At 42.4% G+C, this 21,099-nt stretch overlaps 1 protein-coding gene across 5 annotated transcripts in view; it reads right to left on the reverse strand.

Moving 5' to 3' along the window:
* Positions 1-21,099, reverse strand: part of SYTL2 (synaptotagmin like 2) — an 81,511-nt gene that overhangs the window by 27,399 nt on the left and 33,013 nt on the right. For all 5 annotated transcript variants that reach the window (XM_073336014.2, XM_073336024.2, XM_073336041.2 and 2 more), the window contains 5 exons: positions 14,516-14,664; positions 12,834-12,969; positions 5,373-5,445; positions 3,604-3,706; positions 657-1,541 (listed from right to left, as the gene is read on the reverse strand). In XM_073336014.2, coding sequence (XP_073192115.1) covers positions 657-1,541; positions 3,604-3,706; positions 5,373-5,445; positions 12,834-12,969; positions 14,516-14,664 — 1,346 coding nt within the window. The remainder of the gene's footprint in view (positions 1-656; positions 1,542-3,603; positions 3,707-5,372; positions 5,446-12,833; positions 12,970-14,515; positions 14,665-21,099) is intronic.

Consider the following 21,099-nt stretch of genomic DNA (forward strand, 5'->3'; position numbering starts at 1 on the left):
AACAGAACTGGAGCAATTTATGAACGAGTAAAGTCTAAGTCCAAATTACAACCTTACAAAAAGTTCACTGTGCAGAAACACTTATGTTTGCTTATAATTATGGCACTTTGATTCTTACTCAGAAGTGGATTTTTCATTATTTAACTGCCATGTTTTTTATTTAATCACACGTGTTAAAAAAAACCCCAAATCATAGTTCTATTATTACCAATAACAGACAATAGTGGACCAATTTCTTCAGTCCTTATGCGGGCAAAGCTACCATTAACTTCAAAAACAGGAGTTTTGCCTGAGCAAGGATATGTTTGGCCCACCAGTGTCTCTCTCTTGTTGCTCATAAATATGAGTATCCACACTTTAGCCTGGACATGTTATTAACCAGTTTCTGTTTAAAAAAAAAAAACAATCAATGATTAGAGCATATTCCCAAAGACTGAATGGTCAGACAATCATTAGAATCTTAGAAAATACTTAAGTGGTTTAGTGTGTGAAACTGGTAAATTAGTATGCAAGCAGAAATATTCTGGATAATACAGAAAGCTCTCTCTCTCATGATTGGAATATTAATGGACAGCGGTTTTTATGCCTGTTTTCAAAATTATTATTTACTCTTCTCAGTATTAACCCATTTGACTTGTGTTGTGTTGTTCTCTTACCAATAGTGTGTTTGGATGACTCCAAGTCAGGATTCGGGGACCGTTTGGATATGTTTTGAGACAATGTTTCGTCAACAGTTTGCACTTCCTGGACATTTGGTGAGATATTACTGGAGGATTTTCTTGGAGTTACAGGTTCCATAGGAAGACTTGTCTTAAGATGTAAAGTTTCATTAACTGGTAGGCTTGACCTGTTAGCATCAGAAGAATATGATGCTGAAATGTCTTCTTGGGAGGCATCTCTGTCTGTTGCATTAACAGATGAAGCAGAGGATTGGGAGCGTGGAGGTTTTACAGGGAGGGTTTGTTCATTTTGAAGTGCATCTAACCTACTAGTGTCATTTTCTGCATTCTTAACATAGTCTGATTCCAGTAAGTCAAACTCTCCTATATCTTTGCCACATTGCAGCTGGGGGCTCTGAAGAGGTTGTTTTGTACCTGTCCTGGAAGAGAACCTCACCTGTTTTAGTCTTTCCAGTGAATTTTGAGAGGGGTCTTCTGCAGGAGGATTTGTCTCAGCTACTCTTTCAAGAACAGTTGAAGACGGCAAACCAGCCTTACTCTGATGGTCAAAGATCTGATTAACACGAAGAACTTCTGAATCAGTGGAACTTGAACTTGAACTGCGTTTCAGAATGCCCCTAGGTGGTGTACCAGCACCACTAACCCGATCAGTCCTTTTAGCAGGTTTGGGAAAAGAACCATCTTTCTCCAATATGGGATCTGTTATTCTGTAGATGACTTTTCTAGCTTTTGGTACAGGAGGCTGATCTGCAATTCTCTGTGATTCATCAGTTTGTTCTCCAGAAGCCTGCCTATGTTCCTCTGACCTATTGTTTAGTATGTTTCTCTTGGATTGGCTCTCCTTTGAAGGTGACAGTATGTCTGCAAGACAAGACATGCACACAAGGGAAAGGGTAAAAACATACTGCAATACAGATCTCAAGCTTAAGAACATGCATTTAGTCAAAACATCAAGTGTTCTGCACAGGAAAGAGAAAGTGAAGACATTCTTGCAGCTCTAGGGTGCAATGCAAAAAAAGACAAGATAACGTTAACAGTCAAAGCATTCAGCAGTATAAAAAGTACGCACTCTTGAAACAAGTATATTGGAAAACCGACAAATTATCCAACTTTATATTATATTTAACTTGTTTGTATTAGAGAGTGCTGACTGATAGAACATTCCTATGGCAAAGAAACATAACGAGTCAAAGTGAGAGCACAGTAAACCTTTAATCATCAGAATTCTTATACAGCTCAATTATATTATTGTGTCTTGTGTTTGTGCTTCTATCCATTTCTGTAAACTGTTTTCAGGGTCAGATGGAACTAAGTAAAAAACTTTTCCACTCTGGACTAGTATTTTAAAAAAATGCAAGTAATATACACTTGTCCTTTCCCTGTCCCCCCCCCCCACCCCACCCCATTAGCATGCATCATGGTAGAAAGCAGATCAGTAATTTTCATGCCTGGGTTGGCAAACTCTCATTACAATTTTGCAAGACTGGATTAAGGTACATCATTTTCTAGCTCCTGTTTGGTTAGGAAGGATATTTTGGGGGAAAGGGAGGAATCTAAAAAACAGAACTAAAGAAACAAGATTGGCAAAGATCCTGGGGTTTTTTTGCCTTCCTCTGCAGCATGGGGCATGGGTCACTTGCAGGTTAAAATTAGTGTAAATGGTGGATTCTCTGTAACTTGAAGTCTTTAAATCATGATTTGAGGACTTCAGTAACTCAACCACAGATTAGCGGTCTGTTATAGAAGTGGCTGGGTGAGGTTCTGTGACCCGCAACGTGTAGGAGGTCAGACTAGATGATCATGATGGTCCTTTCTGACCTTAAAGTCTATGCGTTTTAGAAACAACAGGGGGACAAGATCAAATGTTGGGAGCCCAGCTCGATCCCCTGCTGCTGAGCCAATAGCAGCAATGATTGGGACTGCTGCAAAGGCAGAAAAGAGAATATCTTAAACTGTTTTTAACTGCTGAATCACCAAGAGGGCTGTAATATAGAAGCAGCCCTTCTCAACTGGATGGCTACTGGTATGTCTACACTGCAGACAGACACTTGCGGGTGGCCTGGGTCAGCTAACTTGGGCTAAGGGTCTACTTAATTGCAGTGTAGACATTCGGGCTTAAACATTAGGGTCCTACAGCTTGGGCACCAGCCCAAATGTCTATACCAGCATTTCCCAAACTGTGTTCCACGGAACACTGGTGTTCTGCACGATGTGAATAGGTGTTCCGTGAAAGAATCGTAATTAAAAAAAAAAAAGTGTCTTGCACTTGATTTTTGTACTACTTTATATGTGCTTTCTAGTTAGAAATTGTTAGTTCAAGTTATTTTAAATTTGTATTTTTGCTTTGTTTTATTAAATAAAATATATTTGAGCATAAATACCACAATTTTTTATTTGAAAACTAAACGACTACAAAATAATATTAGAAATGTTCCATAAATATATACCAGGTGTTCCGTGGCCAAAAAAGTTTGGGAAACGCTGGTCTATACTATAGTTAAACAGCCCCACAGCCTGAGCCCCATGAGTCCAAGTCAGCTGACCTGAGCCAGCTGTAGGTTTTTAATTGCAGCATAGATCTACTATTGATGACCTAATGCAGGTTTAGGGTTGGGATGTGGGCAGAGGGAAAGGAGTAGACAGATCAGATTATTTGGGTGAAACATCGTTTTCTTAATATCTTAAGGGGTTCATATTTTATACATGCAGATTTAAAATGAACAGCTTGAAGAACAGGCTGGAGACAGGCTCATAACACAATAGGTAAAATTATGCCATGTCCTGCTTTATCACAGGATTTTAAAAAGGTTTTTCCCCCCTAGAAAATGTATTGTGTGAGGAAAGTGACAGTTAACTTGGTCACAATACCCCAAAGAATTTCAGAGTCCACAGAGGACATGTAAATTAAAAAATAATTATTTACCCTCATTTGGCATCTGAGATAGGCCAGTTGTTCCACTTTCCGAGTCCCTACTTTTTACGTTCTGTTCTGGTGCAGTGAAGTCATTAAATGGATTTTTCCTTTGCTAGAAAAGAATGGACATATAATTTAGGTCATATGTTTAACGGTGATAACAGAAACATGAAAACGCAGTCATTTCACCCCTGCAGAATAAGGTTTAAGCAGGCCTCTTATAAGACAGACGGAGGACATGGCAAAATAGCCAAGATAAAGGATTGTCAGAAGTGCTTGGCCTAACTCTGTTCCCTTTGAAGTCAGCAGGAACAGACTTAGGGCATTTGAAAACTCCACCTTTCTGAACTAGGCTACATCTATACTTAAAATGTCACAGCAGCACAGATACGGCGCACTTCACTAGAGACACCACAGCAACGGGCGGGATTCTCCTGCTGTTGTGGTTAATCACCTCCCCTCAAGACGATAGTTAGCTCGACACAACAATTCTTTCATCAACCTAGCACTGTCTACACTGGGGTTTAGGCCAACTTAACGACGTCTCTTGGAGTAAGGGGTGGATTTTTCACACCCCGAGACATTGCTATGCTGATGTACGTTTCCAGCAAGGACCAGCCCTTAGGGCTTGTCTACACTACCGCTTAAGCCAAATTTAATTGGTTGTATTAATTTAGTAACTTAGGGCATTTACTTTATACTAACTATTTTAAAACTCTGCTATGTGGTAATAAGGAAAGCCCATATTTCAAATACTAGTTAGTGGTTAGGATTAGAAGCAGAGTCTGCATTTTTGTTGCTTGGCAACTATATCTTTAAAAAAGTTAGTTTGTTGTTTGCTCTTTTCCTACTACAGATGTAACTTATGTCACTCGGGGGTGTGAACCCCTCTTCCCTGCCCCCAAGCATCATAAGTTTACATCAACTTAAAGTGCTGTCTACGCTGTGCTATGTGGGTGGGAGACACTCTCCTGTGTCTTCACTAGATGCACTATATCGACACAGCTGCACCGATGTAGCTCAGTAGTGAAGACAAGCCCTTTGATAGCCTCATTTCTGCTACTGTGACTCCGAAAAGGGATTCAGACCTATGCACAGGTGAAAGTAAGCCAGTAGAGCTGGCGCATTAAAGGGCCCAGGGCTCCCCACAGCGGCTAGAACCCCTGGCCCTTTAAAGGGCCCCCCGAGCCCTGCTGCCGGAGCCCCAGGGTTCCGGCGGCAGGGCTCCGGCGGTGATTTAAAAGGCCCAGCGCTCCGCTGCGGTTGGAACCTGGGGCCCTTTAAATCGCCCCTGAGCTCCAGGGCTCCCAGCCGCCTCTGCAGCTGGTAGCTCTGGGGGTGATTTAAAGGCCCCAGAGCTCCCAGCCACAGCTGGAGCCCTGGGGCCTTTAAATCTTGATTTAAAGGGCCCGGCCCGCCTCTTCCAGTTGAGGCCACGCCCCCCTGCCCAGGACTCCGGAGTACCGATAAGTCCTTTAAGTTACTTTCACCCCTGGACCTATGAGAAGATTCAAGTGAAACTGGAACAAAGCAAAATGGAGGCAATTTTCTCAGGAGGGTGAAGATGTTGATATTGGCTACATATAGGTAAGGGATGAAGATTTTCTCTCTGCCACAAAAACATACTGAACAGGAATCAATCCATCATTTTATACCTCATGCAACATCCTCAAGTTTTTATTCTTCTGTCCAGATTCTTCCTGGTTTTTAGTGGAGCGGCGAAGTGGCAAGAGAATAACTTTAAAAAGTCATCCTTAGCATACCAATGCTGAACCTACCTTTCCTGGTGACACGGCTACCTTCTTTGAGCTTTCCTGTGGTTTGTCTAAGGTTGCGTCCAGTGCATTAGAACTGCAAGATAACAACAGCAAGTTACTTAGTGTGAAACCAGCACATTGCTTTAAGGCTGTAGAAGTGAAAATTAAGCTGCCATATGCTTATAAAAAAACAACATCAAAATGTGAGGTTCTTCTGTTCAATCTGTTCTCTTTGTTTATGGAAGACTGCCACTCTTGGCATAGAGGCTGTTTACCATCCCTACAACCGTTTATGTGCCTCATCTACTATGTCTGAAGTCTTCCTTTCAGATAAAATATTACAGAATACCATTTTCGGAGCCAAAATAAATTCATTAAACATGCTCGAGTGGTTGGTTGCACTATAGCTAATGAGAAATTAAATGGCAAGGGATGGGAGAGTGGATTGTTTCTAAGTAGTAATTTTTGAAGTATTGCTCATTCATATGCAAAGATATTTTTTTAAAAATTAAGTTTATCATCCCATTCTGAGGTTATGTAATCAGGCCAGGGATAAGAAGCAGCAGCTATTTTCAATAGGTGGAAGCTATCATAGATAAAGAGCTGTCTGCAGGGAGGTTTTGGGGCTGGCTCCCACTCACCACCCTGAGAGTCCACACGGTCCAGGTGCCCCTGAACGCACAGGGAGTGGAGGGGGGATCCCAAAGCAAGGGCCAGAGAGTGGAGTGGGGACTAAGTGGCTGCCCTGCAGGGAGAGGGAGCAGCAGAGCTTCCAGCTCAGCTCGGCCAGGGGAGGGATGACCCCCAACATCATGGCAGTCAGGAGCAGCTTCCCACCTGTCAGCTTTGCTCCCTGCTCCAGGCAAGTTCCACACAGCAGCAAGGAGAAGCTGCTGCTGTGAAAGGAGCAGGAAGGGTGAGCACCACCAGGCAGCAATGGCGCTTCCGGCTGCTGCGATGGTTGCCTGCCTACAGCCCAGTTCCTCTGGGGGTGGGAACTCAGATAGATCCGGCGGACTGCAGGGACCTGAGTCAACCAGGGCCACATGCACACAGAAAAGCAATAGAACTCAGACCCAAGGTCCCAGCTTAACACAGGCCTGGACCCTCCAACCCTTCAGGATGCAGGGACCCTAGGTCTGAGCCCTAGGTTAGCACATTGGGTGTGGATGCAAGGCGGTTACGTTCGAGCCCAGGCTTACACTGCTGTGTAGATATACCCACAGAAAGCTAGGGACAGTGCTGGGTAGAGCAAGAGTCCAGCTCCCCTGCTAGAATCAATGTACCAAGTCATTTTGGTAACATGCTTAGGTAACGCTATGGCAGTGGTCACCAAGCAGTTGAACACGATTGACTGGTCAATCCTGGAGACTCCCAATCGATCGCAATCTCTGGCTGCTAAAAGTCTGGCAGTGCAGCGGGGCTGCTGCTAAGGTAGGCTCCCTGCCTGTTCCAGCCCCCCGCTGCTCCCAGAAGCAGCCAGCATATCCCCGCGGCCCCAGTGGAAAGGAGGGCAGGGGTCTCTGCACGCTGTTTCTTCTGCAAGCACCGCCCCAACAGCTCCCATTGGCCAGGAATGGGGAACTGTGGCCAATGGGAGTTGCAGGGGCAGTGCCTGCAGAGAGGGGCAGCACATGGAGCCATGTGCCCCGCACCCCAGGGGCCACAGCAGCACATTGGCCCCTTCCAGGAGTGGTGTGGGGCCAGTGCAGGCAGGGAGCCTCTCTTAGCCCCGCTGTGCAGCCAACCAGGTGCTGCCCGAGGTAAGTGCCACCAGGCAGGAACCCGCACCCCAACTCCCAGCCCTGAGCCCCCTCCCGGAGCCAGCACCCCATATCCCCTCCTGAACCCCAACACTCTACCCCAGCTCGGAGCCCCCTCCAGCACCCAAACTCCCTCCCAGACCTTGAACCTCTCATCCCACCCTGCACCCCAACTCCCTACCCCAGGCTCAGCCCAGAGTCCCCTCCCACACTGCAAACCCCTTGGCCCCAGCCCAGAGGCCACTCCCCCTCCCCAACCCCCTGCCCCAGCCTGATGAAAGTGAGTGAGGGGGGGGGGGGAGTGAGCGACGGAAAGAGGGGGGAATGGAGTGGAGGGGCGGGGCTCCAGGGAAGAGGCGGGGCAGATCCTGGGTTGCATTTACATTCAAAAAGTGGTCTTTTGAGTAGAAAGGTTGGAGACCACTGCGCTATGGTAACAGCAATAAAATGCCTACAAATGGAGAGCAGAGAAAGAGAGAAGGAGCTTATAAGGGGAAGGTTATAAGAGGAAAAGATTTCCTTATTCCATGTGATTTTGTAACTCCTCCTTAGAGGAGACCCTAAAGAGACAGAAGTGGGACTTAGTCACAGAAGATGGACAAAGATTTGGAAAACAGGTTGTAGGGCACAATCCTACATTGGCAGGAGATTGGACTAGACAACCTTGTTAGGAGGTCTTTTCCCATCTTTAAACTTCTATGAATCTAACCCAGCTCAAATCCAACCCAGGTCAGTAACAAATATGTTCAGCAGCCTGTGAATTAGTCCCTGTCACCCTCACAAGAAACATCCCAGAATTGGAGTGCCCCTTGCTGGCAGGCTCAGCCAATAGGTCAAGGATTGAGAGGGCACAAAGCGAACTCATCTGACCTTAGAGGTGAATCCTCCAAAATCAGGGATAGGCCACAATGGCAAGCGTATGTGGGGAAGTCTCAACTGCTGCTGCTGCTCATGCTGTACCTGTTAAGTGGATAAGCAGGAGATCTAGCCCCTTTTGGACATACTAAAGCTCATTTGCATTTTAAGAGTAAGTTTTGGATTGATTGAACATAAGAGACTCTAGGATTAGTGTTCGCAGACAGTGTAATTTATCAGCCCAGAGAGCCTTTTCAGGATTAAGAAACTGACTTTTTACACAATTCAGAACATAGAAGAGAGAACCTGAACTCTGCCCTTTCTTATGTGGCATATTTTACACTCTCAATCTACAGATGGAATGTTTCGTCAGAGAAAATATTGACAGATTGAGTCATTCTGTTGAAATTCCTTCTGTGGAAGGTTACACCCCCAAAAACACACTTCACACACCCAGCTCACAAAGGTTATGATATGCAAGAGAAAGTATCATGGGAATTTAAACACCAAGACAAGCACTGGTTACAGCTTGGTTATTGGAGTTAGTCATTAAAGAGGGAAAAAAAGGAGCACCACCCTACAGCATCAGTGTCCAAACCTAAAGATCCATATTCTGCTCTTATTAAGTCCAGACTAGACCCAAAGTAATGCCACTGACCCTGATGTGTTCACTAGTCTGAGAGCAGAATTTGGCCCTCGGTCCTTATCAAGGGAGTTCTCCCAATGAAAAGGATTGATCCTTCCCAAGTCATTCATGGTCATAAATGCAATTTGTCTCAATAACAGTAACCAAAAATAAGGTTTAGGGATTTGATTTTACATTTCCTACCTACATCTCCCCCAGATATGCTCAAGGCCAGATCCTGAAGTCAACCATTGTTTTGCCTATGTAAAGACTGAAGATTGGGCCTGTAGCCTGCACCATTCTCTACCCAAAAAATGGCGATTGCCATCATTAAAAAGTAGCAGCATTTTCAAAAGCACCCTAGCAACTGAGGAGCCTAAGTCCCATTGGCTGTCAGTCACACTTTAGCTAAATGCCGAATCTACTTTTGAAAATGGCTCTGGTGTTTTTGAAACATTTACCCTATTATCCTGCAAAGAGATTCCAGAATTACATTAGGTTCACATTTTTGATTACAGCCACGTCTGAGAGACCAACAGTCAGTTGCTCCTTCCTTCTATTCTGAAATACATAAGGAGAACACGTCTTCAAGGATCTACTGTCTTTGAAGACAGAACCGAATGCTTCCAATATACAGGTTTACCCCTCCTAGCACCCTATGTAGGCTGCTAATCTCTCATCACACTAATCCAGCAGCCCTGGAACTGGCTTTTCCTAGCTGCTATTGATCAACTGTTGCCATTAGGAGTGGGCACACAGTTATGTCAGAACAGTACTTCAGAAGAAGTCCACCCTACAGGGGACAGAAGAAAAGGCCATTTTTAAAGAGTTGGTCTCTCCCTGCATTTTTCCCAATTCAGTGTTCTGTGTGGTTGCCTCATATATAGAAAAAATAAAAACTCGGGTGATAAAACTGCACTATATCACTTAAACTATCACTGCTACTTTCCCTTGCGTTAGCTGCACATTCTGGAGGGCAGGAGTTGGTGTTTGCATCTACGTTACATAAATGTGAAATTAAATACTCGGCACTTAAAATGGAAGGTGTTATTTAAGTGCCGAGTATTATAACTAGTTTAACTGCTGTGTGAATTGGACAGCTCTCTAGCCAGTGGAATTGCAGTGTAAATAGGAATTACAGGCCTATGTTCCCCACTGAAGGACACAGGGCAAAGGCTAGTTCCTTTACTCTGAACGTGTCTAAAACAGTATGACATTTTCTGACATGGCTGGAGCAGTAAACGATATGGGTTGTAAAATTTATTCAGCTTCACACTAGTTTGGAACTAGGACCTGAAATAAAAAGGTCATTAAGATCTTCCCCTACCGAAAAACCACTCTACAATATGTGAACCAGTTACAGCTGCTTTCAGAACTAGCCCTTTACATCCATACAGAAAGAAAAAAGAAAACTAAATACCATAGGTTGTTGCAGTGAGCATTTAGGGAATAACCAATAGCTTTTAAAAAATGTTGAGATAGCAGCTTACTTGCTTAAAAAAGAAAAAAATATAGTTAAGTTTGACATATCACCAAATATTGTTAGAGGTTCTCCTGGCAGTTTCTTGCCAAAACTTGTCCTTTCAATCAGTCCCATAGCAGGTACCTGACCAACAAGTGATCCACATTGTAATGGTACAAGTAGTAATGCATAAGGCTTTTGTTAGTTTCAGAATATAGTTTTGCTTTCCATGATGACTGTACAATTAACAGAAGTGGGCTACACAGGTTAGCGTTTGAGAAGTTGTGGAATAAGCTTTTATGATTAAACAACATGAAAAGGAAAAGCAGCAGCTATCCAGTACTCTCCATAAGTGATAAATAATTTGTTATTCATCTTTTAATGCTAAGAACCAACTGAAGAAAACTAAGTACAGTAGCTAACAATGTCAATTTTAGCAGCAACCTTCAATATGTCTCTTAATTAAGATGGTCTGTGGAGCAGATACCTATCACCGCTGTTAAACTTAATTATTGGGGGGGAATTGCTGTGACAAAGCAGCTCTGGCATTATCATTCCTCAAATTTATTTGACCCTTTTCAGTCTGGTTTTAGGTCTGGGTATGACACAGACTATTCTGGTTTCACTGGACAATGATCTCCTTTTGGAGACAGGCAAAGATCAGGTATCCATGATGAATTTGTTAGACCCGTCAGTAACCTTTGATGCCACTGACCGCTTGGGCCGCCACCATATCTGCAGGCCATGAAAGTGGGAGATGGAGCTGCACTTGAACAACTGTTCTTTTCAGAATTCTATTCTGTAATCTCTCTTGTTTAATCTGTAGCCGAAGCTGCTAGCAGATACAGATGGTTTGGGCTGTAGAGTCATCAGCAGACAGATATTCAGCTTTACATATTTTTCCATTGGACCTAGTCAGTGCAATTGCTCAATTGGCCCACTCTCTTGGATTTAAAATAACTGTTTGAAGATCAACCCAGAGTAGATTAAGTTAACATTGACAGACTGAGAGAAAACATTCAGAAGAATTATTGTTTGTATTATGGTAGCACCCCCAACCTAGATGAGGGCTGCATTATGATGTGCACAATACAAATTTGTAGCAGGCTTTGTCTGTTACAATGAGCTTAATCAAATACAAGGCAGATAAGAGCTTGGAGGGGAAACAGACAGAGATAAAATTGCTTGCTCATTGTGACAACTGGTCAACAGTATAACCAGGAATAGAATGCAGGTCTCCTGAGTCTCAAGTCCAGCATCCTACCCACCGAGCCATGCTGGAGGTAATAGCTGCCCTTTCAATTGACAGATTACGCTCACCTTTGGTTACTTTGGCTCCCAGTCTAGAGGTTTTGTTGGTTCCTCAGCTGTTTCTGGAGGATCAATGTACAAGTGGCAGGTAAGAGCAATTTTTTTCTGTTTGTGTTTAGCTTCAAGATTGTCACCTTTCTTTTCAAATGGAGACCTCTATAGCAAAGGTCCCCAAACTTTTTACCTCACATCCTCACTTACCTCTGTGTGCCCTCCCACCCCCTGGAACCGGGAGCAGAGCCACAGATGGGGTAAGGGGGCCAAGCCCGCAGCTGGTGGTGGGGGCAGTCGTGGAGCTGGATGGCACTCCCTCTCTGCGCCCCCCCCCCCCTCGGGGGGCTGGCCCAGGCCCCCGTCACATACGCCCTGAACATTCCTCTGTGCCCCCCTTGGGGGACGCCCCACCATTTGGGGACCTCTGTGCTACAGCTTTGCACGTTCCTGTCACCTCTGAACTGGATTACTGCATTCTGTGGGTGTCTCACAAAGAGAGTATATTTCACTTTCACTCCAATGATCATTCCAATTCATTTCCAGCTATCAATGGAATAGGTGGAGATGATTTAACAACAACAACAACAACAACAACAAAAACCAAAAAACAAAAAAACTGACAAGTCGTCTATACCGCTATAAGTCAGGTCCTGGGCATCTCCGAGCCCACCTCTCTCCAGGCTTTACCATGACAGTTGAAATTATCGGGGATTCTCAACCTGTCTAATTTTGTGAATGTCTTGGACAGGATGTTCTCAATGGAAAAAACTCTATCCTGGGAACTGCTTCACCATTGGTCCAGAAGTCTCAGGGTGCTGGTATCAGATTGAGTATTCTATACTCCTGATCTAGCCCCAAATCTGCTCACAGTCATGCTAGCAGCACCAAAGTAACAGGAAACTGCTCTCAATTAAGCCACCTCCTACTATCTGTTACGCTCAATGGAAAAATCCAGTGGCTGCTACCCTGCTATTTGTGGCTGCCACGACCTTGGCACCTCAGTTTGGCCCATTATCCTAACTGGAGAATGGAAGATCCCTGAGTCACTTCTGGAAATCAACCCAGACTGCATACATCCAAGGCAGCTTCCAGTCTCCACCTGTCCTATGGTGTGTGTTTACGTGAACACGTGTGAGACTGTGTTTTATAAACCCCTGGCTTGTCTCCTCAGAGTGAAAGTTGCCAAAGATGGCAGTCATGGTGCTTCCAGGAACATCTGAATGCACAAACCATAACATGTCAAGCTACTGCAGATGTGAATTTCCAGGCTAGTCTGAGTAAGTGTTGGCAGACCACTGCAATTTGATGACAATGTGATGTTTTCAGGGCTTGAAAGTCCCCTTGCATTAAATGCCAGAAATATTTATGTGAAATGCTGAAAAAGGAAACACACGAGTCACAAATTATACGCAGCCCTAATTAATACACAAAAAGTCAAGTTACTGACTCCATCTCAGAGAACGCTTTCTTACCTTTGATTGGATTTCACGTCCCCTTCTTCTATCTCTTCCCTGATACCAGATAGCTCTGCTGGGACAGAAACTTCCTTATTGACATTATTCACCCAACTGTTCTTTGTTTTATCTGATTTGTTCCGACTCTGCTCAGCTAAAATAGGAAACAAGACCAAAAGTTATCTCTCATTATGTTCATGTAGGTTTCCACTGCAGGTAAATACAGGCAAGTAGTTGCAATAGGTTTTAAAATTATTTCACAAACACATTGTACTAGGATTACAGGTAAGGGTACATCAAGACATCTAGAGTAAATAAGTGTGTGGGGTTCTCATTTTATCATCCCCAATTGTAATATCCACTGCACCAAGAGTCCTAAATGTTAAAGCAATTCTAATTGGTAAAATATCCTGCAACCAATGAATTAGCAGCGGTGTTCTTGTATTTCTTACAGCAGCTAAAGGCTCATTGAATGTAATGTCAGTACAATGAGGAGTCTTAACCCCACAATATTTGGTGGTCAAATGAAAAGGAGGGTTCTGTAAAACATGGGTTCTCAATTAACATGAGTCAAGGTGGTAGGACCATTTTGCCCCCTTCCTATATTGCTAAATTGGGGTCCTGGAACCCCAGCTAATTGGTGTATTTGGGAGGGGCAGGAAGGAGGTTGTCCCTGGATGGAACCTACAGAGAACCAATGCAGTAGAAGAAATACAAACTAGTATGTGAAAACTTGAACGGTGATCATACAATTGAGTTTGGTTGGGCTTTTTTTTTCTTTTGGAGGGGGAGGAGAAATCCTACTTTGCTGAAGTCACAAAGCATTCCATGAAGTTTTAGGAACATTTTTATATGGCCTTCTGTACTTCTGCAGTACTCCTGAAAACAAGATTAATTCTCAGTGTGCAGAAATAGAAGTGCCACATTCAGGTGTACATTTTCACAGAGCATTGCTGTGAGGGAAATTGTTTAATCACTTTATGAGTCATTGGAGCTAAACAATTCTGTGTAGTTTACAAGTCAGATTTAAGCCAGTTTTGAATGTCCTAATACGTAACCTTGCCGGTTCAAGTAATTGCATGCTTGTGAATAAATGATTGCTCCTTCAAGTTGCATGGTGGCCGACACAGAACTTTATGTTAGACATAGAGAAAACTCTTTACCTAGAGCTTAAACACACAATCTGAAATGTTATGGACTATCAGTTCTAAATGAGAAAGAATGCAAAGAGGTTTCTTCTTGCCCATTTCTGGTCCCCTGTATTTCTCTTTGTTTTAGGAATTCCAGTTGAAGCACCTCTGATTACCTACCACAAATAAAAAGCACCAGACTTCAGGGGTCACAAGTTGAACACCCAAAAGCTGGGGCATCCCAAATCAGTGGTCATTTGAGCCCTTGTGATATGCTCAGGGTCACACAAGGAGCTGTCAGCAGAGCTAGGAACAGAACCCCAGTGAAAGGGTCCAATTCTGTAAGCATAAGACAATCCTTCCCATCCACATTTCTAGTTAGTATTAACAGGATGTATTGACAGAAGAATGTACTTCACACAATAAACAGCAAACATACCTCTTCTACTCCAATTCTTGCTCAGGAGGAGATTGCATTATTTTTGTACAGCACCTTCAAAGATGCAAAATATCTTTGGTGCGCTAACTAAGCGGATCGTCACTATACCAGGATCCCTGAAGTAAACTTACCTATTGTTGTGGGTTTCCTTCTTATTGATGCTCTAATGATATCTGCTCCATGTATTTTATCTCTGTGCCTCTTTGACTTTGCTTCATAAAACCACTGCCCGCTCATATTCTTTAGCTGATTGTCATTCTTAATTTTTTCTGGTAAATGCCTGCAAAAAGGAAAAAGATTGCACTTATTTGTGTGAACAAAATAATGTCAGGCACAGTAGCTATGGATAGGAAATACTAGGTCAGATAAGAATGACCAAAAAGGGAAGGAAGGAAAAAAAAAGGGGACACTGGCTCTCTTCAGTACTGAAGGCTATATAATAGATGGGGAAAATATACAGCAGTGGTATTAAAAAGCTAACAGTCAGTTTTCCTGCTGCTTCATCCTTCTTCCTACTCCTACTAGATTAGGCAGAACGTCTGCTTTAAAAATGCAGTCGTCATAGATCCACTCATGAAATCCTTGCTCAGTCTTTCATCAAGCAGAACTCCCACTGAAGTGAGCTGGGCCCTGGGTAGAGCTGGGCAAATTTTCTGGACAAATAGTTTATTCGACCAGCGCTATTCATAAATTTGGGTCAAATTCAGCAAATGGTTTCAGCCAGAGGGAGAAAAACACCCAAAAAGGAGTTAAAATGTTTTGTTTCAACATTGAAGTGTTTCAAAATGTAGCTAGATTTCAACAAGTTTAAACATGAAATTAATAAAAATAAAACAATTTGCCTAGATTTAACCCCATTTTATATTGGAGTACTTGGTTGATTTAAACAATTAATTATTTATTTATATAGTGCCAAAAAGCATACACAGAAACTCAGAAGAGAGGTCCCTGCCCAAGCAGCTCACAGTGTAAATGCATCACTGAAAAACCTTCAATAGTCTGTTCAGAAGAGAGTTTCGGATAAGTCTTCAAAGCAAGCAATTCAACTTTACATGCTGCATAGCGCATCATGCTTCTTTATTGGAGAGTGCACATTTCAGTTTCAACTCATCTGAATACTTTTCATAGCAGTCTTACAAGTACTACTATCCCTTACACATTCTTAAGAACTAGATCATTTTTGTCCCCAAGCTGAATAGACACTATGTACAGACAGGGGCCTGATTTTCACATTGGACATGTACTTTCACCGGGGCAATTTTGCACAACAAATCAAAGAAAAGCATGAATAAAATCTTAGAAGGGAACTCACTGTGGGAATACAATTAATGAGAATTGGGCATTCAGCTCCCCTAAGTAAATATGAAAAATCCCACCTTTCATTCTCTGTTGAAGAAATTTGGTTCACGAAGTTACTTAAGCAGACAGCCTACAAGATATAAACGGTCCTCAAATTCACCTGGAGCCTTCTCTAAACAGTCCAATTAACTACATTTCAGAGATCATGGTTTATGTGTTTGCTACTCTCCAAAAGTGCTCTCAAGCATAAACTTTGATCATGTTCTGTGATCCTTTCCCAAAACATGCATGACATGTGATCATGGTGCATTACTATTCTCTTGAGCTTCAATCATGCCACTAGGTTACTTTGTGAACTCAAAGGCTTATTTAATTTGAAAGTCAATGGTGTCTGAATTTCTGGCATCTGGGCATGGTAGTTGGAGTGGGATGTTTTTGTTGCCTAACTATCAGGCTGGTGAAAGCCAGGTTCCTTTAAATGGTGTGTTTGAACCCCAGCAGGGTCAACGCAGTCCTTAAACTTTCCAAGATAAAGAACCAGAATTTATAGGTTAAAAGTCTTGTGGACAAGGCCTTACCCTCATCTGTTTTATACCTACTTAAGAGTTTTCATGTCACTCTTCTCATGAAGAGAGAGATGGCCTCAGTGCCCTGGCCAAGACATTTCTTCTCTTTTACTTCTGAGCACTGTGCTAAGTGTCAGTTCACCTAGCTGCTGCCCACTGCTAGAGATATGATGGCCTTTCAGTAGTGGGTGCAGTGAGGAGTGTATATACACAGTAGTATAGGTTAGGTGCTTGACCTTTTCATTTATACAGTGCCCCATCTTTGTATTCTCTGACTAGTTACTTTCCCCTCATTAATTGTAATAGGAGTCTACAATGGCATTGCAGCCATGGTCACCACAGAATAGGCTAATTCAACTCTTCACAAATGTGTGCGATCATGATAAAATTTTCAAGCAAAAACAGAGAGACCAGGAACCAGATTGGTGTTGCATCTGGAGCTGCCCACCAGCCAAGCCACAGCAAGACATTTTGAGGCCCCCTGTGAAAGAACGTAGGCGGGCCCCTTTAATTAATAATATTCCATTACCAATTTAATCAAAGTATGCAAACTACATACATAAATTCACAAAGAGCAACTGGCTGCAAATACCTTCAAAGCTAAACAAATAAGTAAATAACTAGCCCGTTGCGTTTAACCCTTCTCAGGTCTCTAAGTGATGCTTTGCATCCCTTGGAGTCATACAACCCAGGTATTTGAAGTGCTCAACACACTCCAGTGTCTCCTCAGATTTGGGTAGGAATATCTTCACTTTTTCAACGGACCTAGATGACACCATTGTCTGTCTTTTCATGTTATATCTTTAGATCTAAATTCTCACCTTCCTCCACTATTTGCACCTTCTCTTGTGACAATCTGTTTAAGCTTCATCAGGGGAAGGTTAAGCCTCAAGACTGAGGTATCCAGATCTAGTTTGGATTACCCTGATATTTGACATGGACTGCCTGTTTGGACTATAACTTGATTAACTGATTCTGGAAAGGACTTTTTTTTTTTTTCAATTCAGCAGCTCACCATTTCTACTATGAAACTGACCTGGGAAACTTTATTCATATCTGTAGGAATAATGACCTTTTAACCACAATACTCTCTCTCTTTTCTTTTAAGAAGTCTTAGTTTCGTTCATAAGAATTGGCTATCAGAGTGTACTTGGGTATGATCTGAAATATTCATTGACCTGGTGGGTAATGTGCCTGATCCCTTGGGATGGGTAGAACTTGATACATGGTGAATACGATTTTAAATCATCCTCACTCTATTTGTCTTGGATGGTCTGGGTGGAAGCCCAAGGCTGGATTGCTTTAAGGGAGCTGGTTTTTTTTTTGGGTTCTGGGTAAACAGCAAAGTATTGTAGAAGCTGTTTTGTTGCTGGCTTGGTGAATCTAACTATTAGAATAACCACAGTTGCCCCATTCTTTGCAGATTGCCCTGATTGAGCAATCTCAGTGAAGCTCCCCCGTGACCCTGGTCACAAGACCCTAGAGAAATACTGCAGTGCATCGTCTTGAAGAGAATTGTGTCCACGAGAGAGAACTTTCTGGCTGAAGAATAAGACAGTTTTAGACCCAAAAGAGGTATAGTGGAGCAAATATTCCATCTGCATGTGTTAAGTGAGAAAGTGCTGGAGAATAATGGGAAAGTGGTCCATATTTTTGTGGATTTAACTAGACATTTGACAGCTCATGGCACAAACTTCTCTGGGCACTCCTGCAGCTGGCTGGAGTGATGAAAAGTGATAAGGCTGACAAATGCTAGTATCCACCTACAAACTGCTTTCCTTTTAAGCGTTTATCCTGAAAAATCACAATTTCACAGTGAGACAGGACATTGAGGCAGAACACTCAACCATATAGCAAACCCCAGTTTCAAGGAGTTCTCCACAATATTCTGGTCCTGTTTTTTATGGACTGAGGTGCTAGGCACTGCTGCATGGTTCACTATTACAGATGATCCTGCACATGAGAACAAAGTGAGCAGTGAGCAGGCCTTTGTACTTATACAGCACCATTCACTTCCAAACCCCTCAGTCTCTGTCTTAACTCATCCCCTTCACCCCACTACTGCCCTCACAGTATTAAAAACAATCACAGAACTAACAAGATATGTGACAACCACCACCCTGATCACCTGGCTTGTATTCTTTATCCCCTCTACCCTCACCTGCCTTAAACTTCAGACAGGGGCTGTTGCTTTCCATCAGTTTGTATCATGCTTAGCACATTTTGGGAGCTCTTGCAACAATAAATATTTATATATGAACAGCTCTTCGACCCAAAAAGGGTTCACCATTAAAAAGTGAACATGTGTCACTGATGTGTTCTGTTCTAGGCACAGGAAGAAAGTGTGTCGTAACTGCTGGCAAATGCTGGCTTTTTAAATAGCAACCACTTTTTCTAGAAATACCTGTCAGAATCTCTCTCCTGCAACAGCAGTACCAAACAGAGACACAGGGTGAAATTTTCAAAAGCACTCAAGTCCCATTGTCAAGTGATTTAGGCACATGGGAGTGTAAATCAATGGGATTTACGTGCCAGGGTGAAATCACTTGTGAAAATGGGAATTAGGAGTCTAAAACACATAGGCACTTGCAAAATGTTACCTAGTCTGTGGGACCAAAATAATTCAAGAACAGAAGATGAGGATGTCAGAGGCAGGGGATCAAATGATGTGTTAGCCAACAGGGTGAAGATATATCTATTGAGAATATTTTTGTACCTTCAGCAATAAACCTTTAAGGCAGAAGACAGCTACGAACATTTGCAAAGCACATGAATAACTGTTTAAACATTAAGCTGTGCATGAACATTCCTCTTCAGTCTGCATAAGTTTATATAACCTGTATAAACTGCTACTTCTTTGGGACTGCATTTGTAGCTAAGCCCAAAGGTTTTATGATCAGTACTCAAGGCTCCAGATCAGGGATTGTATGTAACCGCTCTGCAAACAGAGTCATTGAGACTCAGTTTCCATTTGGCTGGTGCAAATGAGATAGCTCTGTGATTTTGACAAGGTAAAGAAACTGTTTCTGTGTTTGTTTCATTTAAATTAAGATAGTTAAAATAAGCATTTTTCTACTGCATAGTAAAGTTTTAAAACTGTTAAGTCAAGGTTCAGTTGTAAACTTTTTAAACAACCATAATATTTTGTTCAGAGTTACAAACATTTCAGAGTCACGAACAACCTCCATTCCCAAGGTGTTCATAATTCTGAGGTTCTACTGTATTTCATTTTAGCCTCATTGTTCAATGTATGGCCCTAGGCCTCATTTACTGCGCACTATTTAAATCCTGAAGACAGAATTATTAATTTCCTCATAGGCTTTTCTACAGCACTCATCACTATGGTATCTGAGTGCTTCACAAACAAATGAATTTATTTTCACAGATGCTCTTTCAATGGCTGTGTTCCTGGGCACTCCAATCCCTTGTAATAAGGTTTTCATTCCAAATCCCTACTTTTCCTTCCCCCCACAGAGGCATGCATCATGCAAAACTACCCCAGGATTACAGCTGATGTTTCTAAAGCATAGATAGAGAAACAAGGGTGCCCTGTGATATGAGGGAAGTGGTATTATCCCCATTTTACAGATGGGGAATGAAGGCTGAGAGATTAAGTATCCACTAATTTTGGGTGCTCAATCTGAGACACCTAGAACCAGTTTTGTGGTTTGATTTTTTTTTTGTTTTTTTTTTAAACACAGAATAAATAGCATTATATAGGACTACTTCATATGTTCAAATCACAGACCCCATGGACCTCAGTTGCTGCGGTGTGTGCTCAGTGCCAGGATCTCAAGTTGGGCACCCACAAAATGAGACACACCCAGTTTGTGGCTACCTGTGAACATTGTGATTTGTCATTCAAAGCTATCTCTGCCCGCTGTGCAGCATGCAATGTATCCCTTAAACACTGCCATCCATATCCCAAATGTGACTGCATTTCAATTGTACTGTATGCATTTCATCTGTCAGAAGCTTAGGGATCTATTAGGATGGAAGTTGCATGTGCACATTAATTTCTAGCACATTACAATGTACAATTGGCTGTTAACTTAGTGCAGTACACATAGTGCAGTTCAGTCTTTCACTAGGCAGCAGGGTGGATAAAAACCAATGATTTTAAAAAAAATCAGATTTTTTTAATTTAAATCGGATTTTTTTGATAAAATGTTTTTGAGGAAAAAAGCAATCTAAAGATAGTTTACATTAAGATACATTATAGCTCAAAGATATCTCCTCACAGAATAGAGATTATAAATCCTAATTCTATAGTATGAGACAATATATTCATGTAATGTTTAAGAAAAATTTTGTAAATGAGTTCCAATACTTCATGGATTAGGGACCCAATCTTATGGGGCTCCAGGGGATTCTGTAGGTTAATCTTTCTATCTACCCAATGGGACTCAGTGCTCAGTCTAGAAGATACCATCAGAGATGCTTAGTTTTGCAGTCCTCAAACTGTGGATTTGTGCATCCAGAGATACATACTTGTTAACAGAAAAGGAGTACTTGTGGCACCTTAGAGACTAACCAATTTATTAGAGCATAAGCTTTCGTGAGCTACAGCTCACTTCATCAGATGCATATCGTGGAAACTGCAGCAGACTTTATATATACACAGAGAATATGAACCAATACCTCCTCCCACCCCACTGTCCTGCTGGTAATAGCTTATCTAAAGTGATCATCAGGTGGGCCATTTCCAGCACAAATCCAGGTTTTCTCACCCTCCACCCCCCCACACAAATTCACTCTCCTGCTGGTGATAGCCCATCCAAAGTGACAACTCTTTACACAATGTGCATGACAATCAAGTTGGGCTATTTCCTGCACTAATCCAGGTTCTC

Source organism: Lepidochelys kempii, chromosome 1, assembly GCF_965140285.1.
Source record: "Lepidochelys kempii isolate rLepKem1 chromosome 1, rLepKem1.hap1, whole genome shotgun sequence".
Lineage (NCBI taxonomy): Eukaryota > Metazoa > Chordata > Testudines > Cheloniidae > Lepidochelys > Lepidochelys kempii.